Below are 9,021 nucleotides of genomic sequence, written 5' to 3' on the forward strand. Positions count from 1 at the left end.
CCAAGACTCTACAGGTGTAATTGCAATTTGCGAAGGGAAATTCGGCAACATTGAAATGCAGTTACGTTTTTTCGTGGGGGAAACGAGGAATAATGCTGACTTAACTTAGGACGAAATTTTCACTTCTAAAGTTTGAAAATATGAAAAAAAAGCCATCGGGAAGTAATTCTTGCCCTCTTGAATGGCACCGGCTGAGGCTCACTGGTTCACGGACTTCTGACTCTTCAAAATGTTCCCTCTTTCTCTGTCAGGCATTTCCTGCGCCCCTGGAAGCATTAGACTGACTTTTCACATGAATATCACGGCATTCATAAACGTGAGTAATATGAGACGAGAGAAAAGCCAAAATTCGCCTTCATTTTCGCGTGACACCCATGGCCGGATTTACCTACTTGCCGCCCATGGGCCGCCCTCTTCTCATTCATTTTGAAATATCAATAAAAACCATCAAGTGAACGTGCCGGAGGAAGAAGGGTGCATAAGACGCGTTCGCTCGAGTTGGACACATTTTTTGCGTACGCCCTGTCAACACTACTACCTAGCAAAAGTTCACAGAACTTCGCGCGAAAGTTCAGTTCCGTAAACCTATCTCTGTGAGGACAAGGCCTTTCATTTGTAAGATATGAACTAAAAAATTAAGACAGAACAAACATAAATGTGGTTTAATAATTTTAACATCCGCCGCCGTGCCGCGCTGACCACACTGTGTTTGACGCAATGCGTGAAGTATTCATGTATTCTTGTAGGCACTGAGCGTTTCTCGCCGCGCCGACGCGACCGCTGTTGACCGTACTGTGTTTGACGCAGTGCGTGAAGTATTCATGCAGTCTCGTAGGCGCTAATATGTGTTACATGCCGACCGCCAAGTCGAGGGCTTCTCCTTTTCATCTCAAGTCCTCGTCATCATTTCTCTTTGCAACGCGCCGCTCCAGGCCAAATTACGTGTTTGGTTTCTCTCTTAACTCAACTAATTAAAGGTGCGCAGTCTTTTGTATCACCGAAATACGACAAAATTAGAAATTGATGCACTCTCAGGAAATGAGAGATTTTGTCCCCTTTTCTTGTTTGTAATTTTTTTCTGAATCCGATTTTTTTGTACCTGCATTTAAAAAATTGCAAAATTTGCCGCCCCCTAATTTTGCCGCCATGGGCCGCGGCCCATATGGCCACCCCCTTAATCTGGCCCTGGTGACACCGCATACCTACTCCGAAGTTCGAATAGCTGCGCGCTTGATTTCCACATTTAATGACGTGAATATAATACCGTTTTACTGCGGTTTTGTAGAAACGTAAAAAACTATACGGGATTTTCATTTCAGGATCGCGACAAATTCGCGCTTTTTCCGGCGGCTTTGTACAACAGTGAGAAATTACGCGTTTTACTTTCCGTATTTTCGCGGTAGATAGCGATTCCCCTAGCGGGTTTTGTAAAAACATTAACAATTACACATTCATTAGAGCACTAGAAAAAAGAGAAGAAAAATGGACTCACCCTTCTATTCCGCTTCAGAGATGATCTTCGTTTTTTCCGATCTCCAGTGACCTTCGAGCTACTTTTCCTTGATGAATCCATTATTAAGTCATCACCACTTTCCGAAAAATTATCATCCGTTTGCAAGATTGACTCCGAGGCAGTCGTGCCAACTGATGCTTTTCTACGATTTAAACTATAGTCTACATCCAGAAGACTCTCCGTGGAGCCTTTATCTGACGTGGACAACCGACTCACATCCATGGTACTAGAGCGGCGGTCCAACTCTTGCACTACACTACTCACAGACACTGAACTATTTTCCTTCAACTCCGTTGAGTCGTTGTGGATACTCTCCCGAGAAGTGTTGCGATCCTTGTTGCTGAATATTTCCACTATCTGTTTCACATGATTCGATTCACTGATTTTCCGAGGTGGTTCAGCATGGCCATCGAACGATTTACGACCTGTAAGTTTGCCACTGTCCTCAGACTTGGCCTCAAAGTTGTTTTTCAGGGCAGATATTGATTTCCTATCACCTTCGATGATCAATGGCTCTTTATTCTTGACTGCCTCCGTTTCGGAGGGCTTGAATATCGGTTCGGAATCTTTCTTCTTTTGATCACATTCCGGTGTTTCCATGTTACTGGGCTCTTTTTCAGGTGCCGGCTGTTCAACTTCTGGTGACGGAGGCTCCGAATCTTGTTCATCGCTTTTTTCTTCGCGTGCGGGGGGCAACAGCTGCTGTTTACCCCACTTCGCCCGCTCATGTTTGGTTTTAAAACTACCACTGTAATGGAGATTATTTTTTGAATCATGATTATTCAATTCTTCTCGGCTTGATTCTTTAATCGGCAGATTCAAACTCTTGTTCGAGCTGATGATTTCTGCTTTTAGTTTAATTTCGTTGTTCAACTCTTCTAAAGAGTTCGTCAACTTTATTGGTGTGACATTGACAGGCGAGTCTTGCTTGTTAAGGCTGACATGAGAGTAACCGTTTGTCCCAGGAATTTTGTCACTTTGTGTTGACTGATTTCCAATAGATCCTCTTGAGGAATTCAATGAATTCAACGTGCTAACAGGGCTGTCATCAATTACGAAACCATCTCCTTCTTTTCGAAGGTTTACATAATCAGCCTCTTCGTCCAACGTGGCAGCTCTGAAAAATGAGGACTTCTGTACTGATTCAGTGGTAATATGTCCATCAATGATTCTTGTTTTAGCCACTTCATCTACAGGAATGTTTTCATACGGAGGAATAGGTTTGTCAAAAATTGTTCTTTTGGTTGGGACGGGTCTTTTCTCTTTGCTTTCAGGCACATGATCGACAGAGTGAGACCTCTCTCGAAAGTCATTTGTATGAGGGGTCGGGTTACACTCTAGACTTTTTGTGTCATTACTGTCATTGACAAAAGTTGGATTGGAATTAGAGAGAATTTCTGGTTTGGCATTTTCATTATTGATGCGTCTGACTTCTTTGACGTACGATGCAGGCACATAAAAAGGTTTTCCACTACTGCGGATGACCTGCCACCAATCCTCATTAGTCTTCTTTATAAGATACAGTTTCTCACCTTCTTTAATTTCCACTTTCTTTCCATCTTTAGTGGCATACTTGAAGTCATACAGAACACGTAGAGTTATATCCTGAAGCTCCATTATACGACGCTAAGCCTGAGCTTCCTTGTACCATATTCAAGGCACCATACACAAACACCTGCAATCAAAAAAGGTCAAGTTTAAGTAATTTTCAATTGCTAGTTGTAAATTTTATGGTAGGTAGGTAAATGCAAGAAGAGACAAGAAGCTCTACAGTCAAAAATGCTAGGAATATTTTTTACTCTAAAGGCCCGTTAACTTGTCTGCATAGGCTGTAACCAGCTTTTGAAAACTGCTTAAAAGTGATGAAAAGAGGCTGCTTTAGCCATTAACACATTCTCAATCAATGTGTTTTTGCAGTTCTGTTCCCATCAGAACACAGAGGAAAAAAGCTGTGAATATGTAAATGTACTTCTTGCTTAGGAATAGCCATGAGAGAGAACAAACACTGAAATTTTTCCATCTTAATTATTTCTTTCACGTGGTAGGGGGAGGGGTAAGGAGAGGTATTTTCCTCATTGCTTCAGGACAATCATGAACATGACTCTCGGAAGCGTATACAAAACCTAGTCACTGAGACCATCTTGATGAGCAACACATCAAACTGTGCTCCAGCCAAGAGAGATTTAATTTACTTTAGTATTACTTTTACGCTTTGCATGCAGCTTCCAACTTGAATCCGAACAGTAGCTGCAGTGTGTGTAGTGTGGCATTTTAATGCTCAGAGCACAAGTGGTTGTTGAGTCAATGCCCTTATCCCATTCTACCCTCAGCCCTCCCTGAAATGATGCCCAACCTTAGGTTCTGATATACTGATTCTCTTTCTGCTCCTAAAGATATGCTGAGTTTGGCTGTTCTTTGTGCAAAAGCTGAAGCTATCGGCATAACCACATAAATTTCACAAAATTTTAAGCAAATTCTGTACACCTACAACAACTTTGATTACTTTCACCGTAACAACTTAACTTCAAAAGGAGCATTTACCATTCTCAGAAAACTACACAGAGCTGCTCACATTTCTTACTTAAGGCAAAGGTCTTAAGATCAGGTCTGAGTAATTGACATCAAATTTACGATGCGAGTCCCGTTATCAACATCAGAGCTTACTCACTGCGTATTGAGACAGAAGTTAAATTTAGTTTACATCAACACTTGCCACTAGGGCTATCTGACTACTTGGGTTAGCCTGTTACATGGTGTTGATACAGGACTGATCAGAGATTGGTATTTGCCTCGATATAGGATGAGCAAGTTCTTATGATCAATTGGTTGAAAAGCAGAAATTGGTGGGACTGATAGTTTACAATTTTTGGTAAATCAAACAACGAACTTTAATAAGTGTACAGTTGAGCTTTGAGCTTGCAATACGGAAACATCGTAGCCCCGTATTTGGTGCTAACGTTTCATTCTGCGTCGGATATACGATTGTCAAGATGGTAACATCTGTAGGTATCAAAATTCGGCTCATAAGTGCTCAAATGAATATGGACCGGATTAGAATAAACCAATGGATTTGATCAAATGCCAAGACCGAGCGATCTATCAAGCTCAATTCACGATCGATGGTATACATGGTTGTATTGCATGCCCGATCAGCAAACAGGTTGCTGGCTGATTTTTTGGTTATGAAGAAGCTCTGACTACTATTTCTGTCAGAGGATTTAAAATGTTCTGGTTCTGAAACTATTTTCAGTGAGGAAATCAGCTGATCAGCAAGAATATCAACTGAACGAACAGATAAAATGAATCGTGCGAGGTTCTGAGCGAGTATTAGAGCAGGAAATGACCTCAAGATGAAAGCCTCTTGAGAAATGACTAAACAGGGTGTGAGTGGCAATGAGCTTGTTCAGCAATTCGTAATTCTTGCATTTTTGGAAACTAGAGAGTGCACAGAGTTCACAGGAATTTTCCCCGATTTTTTTGAGCAATATTAACCCACGAAATACGAGTCCAAAAGTCCGTATTTTGGGCTCCCATTTAAACGCGCGCCGCTTGGCCCATCTCAAAATGGCGCCCATTTTCTCCGTCCGGCGGTGGCCACACTTTTGACCCGGCGTGCCGGCAAGGTACCTCTGCATGCCTCTGCCGTGTGTGGGTCGTATAAACAAACGAAGATTGATAACACAAATGATCCAAACAACTCGAAATCTCTTAATTTTAATTGATTTAAATCCATTTTCGACTTCAACCAAGCATTTGGCAATAATATTCATCGTATTTTACAACCAGGAGCCACGGCCTATCGGCTCATTTTAAGGTGCATTCTGAAAATCAGTCTTACAAGTCCAGTGTCCAAACCCAGACTTTCTTCTTTTACTTTTTTTGACCATTCTCTTTTCATTTTCGCCTCAAATCAAATGTTTTGCAGTTTCTTTGTCTTAAGTATGTGGTCCTGAATTCATTCAAGAGTTAGAAGTTCACCATTTATTTAGTATTACAGCCTTTTAACCTCTCAAGCTTTACCGATATGATCTCATGTAGTTCGAGGTTTCTTTGGCCCAAACCAAGTGATTACATATCTGATGTGTGTCTTATGGCTCTTCAAATTCGCAGTTTAGAAGTAAATCAGAGACTACAATTACTTAATCCAGTTCTGCTCTCTTGTTCAATGTTTGTCATAAGTGTTTGTTCGTGTCTGTTCTTTATAAGTGACCACTGTAGTGCATATACTTATACACAGTTATGCTATCGGTACAGGTATTATTTCTTGTTTTCTACAGTCAGACTTTCTCTTAAGCGCAATAATTGACCAAAGAAATTCACCTAGTTGCGTAAATAATTTGGTGTATAGATATTCTGTTAATGTCTCCTTGCGGTGATTCAAAGTTTCTGAGATCTATCACAAGTGGATTTTGCATTTAGACGGTCACTCTTGTCTGATAAAATTACTGCTCTAGCAGCTTCAAATTTATACTTTGATCTCTGATTCATCACTAAATGACACTCATGCGGTGTCATTTATCTTTAATCAGTTCAAAGCTATTTCGACAATGAATCATCAAAGGTCCGATCGAAGAAGGAATTTTCTGGTGAGTGCTGCGGCTGAACCGACATCACAACTCATTTTTCAAAAGCATCAACTTATAAAAATTTATCAGGAAGTGGTAATGGTAAGTGGAAATCATGGTAGTGCTCGCTTCTTTCATGAGCAAATTGTGCGCTCAAAATTTCAAAATCTACTCACCTGCATGTTTATTTGAAGAGGAATACGACATGATATGTAGCAGGCTACACTTCATCTATGAATAATACGTAAATTTGTCTTGAGAGCATTCTTAGGAAACTTCCACAATTTTTAGTTTTATTCCTGAGAGAAAATTTGGAGACGACTCTGCTGGTATTCCCAGGGATTTTTCAGAAATTTTGTACTTCATAGGTATCATCAAATACTTAAGTATCAACAGATATTGTACAAGACAGAAAATTTATTTGAGGATTCCTGCTAGTATGTTGTGTTTCCTGCAGAAACAAGGCTCATCATATTTCATGGAATGAAGTAATCAAAAACTACTTACTTACCTACAGCTTGGTCAGTTTCATGTCTTCCTAGAGTGAAGAAAATTTTTTTTTTTTCTCTCTATTTAAGAATTCAGGGTGAATCAAACCTGTCCAACAAACATTTTAATAAAATCCCTTTGTTCAAAAACACCTAAGAATCATTTCAATGGTAAAGTTGCCAACGATTCTTGTTAAAAGTCTGAAAGTCGGCTGGTTTACTGAATTTCTCAGGTACAGATGGATGGAAGGATTTTGAAAAGACATAGAATTACATCCTCCCATAAGAATATGTAAGGAACATGGTTAAGGTTATCTGGGGATGACATTTGTAACATTTCGTTGCATGATTTTATAATCGAAGAGAAACAGAAAGTCTGAAACTTTGTAAATCTACGTTAGTGGTTTTCTAGTTAGGCTATGACATTGATATGCTCGTTTTGTTATCAATTAATCTCCACAAAGGTAAGCATACTTACAAAAACTGTACCACAAGAGATGCGGATGTAACTTGTGATACCTTAGTGACTTTACAAATCTTACCTGTTAAACTACCAGCTGCCCGATTATTGAAACTATGTCAGCCCGACATGAAAAGACATAGCCCTATCATATCCATGCAATATATTCGAATTTGATGTCTTGTCAGGTTGCTCTAAGCCTTCAATAATCGGCCTGCTGATTAGCCACTTCCAGACGAATGATCATGTCTTGGTTGATGCTTTCGATAGTAGAGTTGTGATGTCGGTTCAGCCGCAGCACTCACCAGAAAATTCCTTCTTCGATCGGACCTTTGATGATTCATTGTCGAAATAGCTTTGAACTGATTAAAGATAAATGACACCGCATGAGTGTCATTTAGTGATGAATCAGAGATCAAAGTATAAATTTGAAGCTGCTAGAGCAGTAATTTTATCAGACAAGAGTGACCGTCTAAATGCAAAATCCACTTGTGATAGATCTCAGAAACTTTGAATCACCGCAAGGAGACATTAACAGAATATCTATACACCAAATTATTTACGCAACTAGGTGAATTTCTTTGGTCAATTATTGCGCTTAAGAGAAAGTCTGACTGTAGAAAACAAGAAATAATACCTGTACCGATAGCATAACTGTGTATAAGTATATGCACTACAGTGGTCACTTATAAAGAACAGACACGAACAAACACTTATGACAAACATTGAACAAGAGAGCAGAACTGGATTAAGTAATTGTAGTCTCTGATTTACTTCTAAACTGCGAATTTGAAGAGCCATAAGACACACATCAGATATGTAATCACTTGGTTTGGGCCAAAGAAACCTCGAACTACATGAGATCATATCGGTAAAGCTTGAGAGGTTAAAAGGCTGTAATACTAAATAAATGGTGAACTTCTAACTCTTGAATGAATTCAGGACCACATACTTAAGACAAAGAAACTGCAAAACATTTGATTTGAGGCGAAAATGAAAAGAGAATGGTCAAAAAAAGTAAAAGAAGAAAGTCTGGGTTTGGACACTGGACTTGTAAGACTGATTTTCAGAATGCACCTTAAAATGAGCCGATAGGCCGTGGCTCCTGGTTGTAAAATACGATGAATATTATTGCCAAATGCTTGGTTGAAGTCGAAAATGGATTTAAATCAATTAAAATTAAGAGATTTCGAGTTGTTTGGATCATTTGTGTTATCAATCTTCGTTTGTTTATACGACCCACACACGGCAGAGGCATGCAGAGGTACCTTGCCGGCACGCCGGGTCAAAAGTGTGGCCACCGCCGGACGGAGAAAATGGGCGCCATTTTGAGATGGGCCAAGCGGCGCGCGTTTAAATGGGAGCCCAAAATACGGACTTTTGGACTCGTATTTCGTGGGTTAATATTGCTCAAAAAAATCGGGGAAAATTCCTGTGAACTCTGTGCACTCTCTAGTTTCCAAAAATGCAAGAATTACGAATTGCTGAACAAGCTCATTCACAGTTATTTGGGAGATAGAGGCCATGGTGTTTCAGACGGTAGAACAGATAAAGATGAATTCTCACCTCCTCTTGGAAACTGGAGGGTTGTAGCACAACACGCGAACAATTAAAATCGCACAACATAAAAACAACACTAACTATTATGAATTAAAACACGTAATAGCCCGAGCGGAATCACGAGTCCCTGATTGATCACAAAACTCGCAAGACACTGATTTCAATTTTCACCTGACAACTCCCGTTTCCTTCCCATCCTCTTGATAATACATTGCCAACCTGGAAACTCGAGAAAGCACCAGGCAATGACGAGATAGTGCAAGAAGTGACTCATTAGTTAATCTTCATGTTCAACGTGGGTGGCATACTAATTTTATGAATTGTATTTGTTCAATGATAAATTGGTTTGTCGAAAACTCATTACAAAACACTACTGATTCCTAAGGAAGAGATAAACAAACAAATTGTAGAGTGAGGTTGGTGATGTGAAAGTTG

General features: G+C 39.9%; 1 protein-coding gene across 2 annotated transcripts in view; it reads right to left on the minus strand.

Annotated features, from left to right (window-relative positions):
- Nucleotides 1-8,785, minus strand: part of LOC109044449 (uncharacterized) — a 130,010-nt gene extending 121,225 nt beyond the window's left edge. For both annotated transcript variants that reach the window (XM_072299753.1, XM_019062172.2), the window contains exons 1-2: nt 8,593-8,785; nt 1,493-3,188 (exon numbers count right to left, since the gene is read on the minus strand). In XM_072299753.1, coding sequence (XP_072155854.1) covers nt 1,493-3,130 — 1,638 coding nt within the window. In that variant the 5' untranslated portion in view covers nt 3,131-3,188; nt 8,593-8,785. The remainder of the gene's footprint in view (nt 1-1,492; nt 3,189-8,592) is intronic.
- Between the last annotated feature and the right edge of the window lie 236 nt (nt 8,786-9,021).

Source organism: Bemisia tabaci, chromosome 4 (genome assembly GCF_918797505.1).
Source record: "Bemisia tabaci chromosome 4, PGI_BMITA_v3".
Classification (NCBI taxonomy): domain Eukaryota; kingdom Metazoa; phylum Arthropoda; class Insecta; order Hemiptera; family Aleyrodidae; genus Bemisia; species Bemisia tabaci.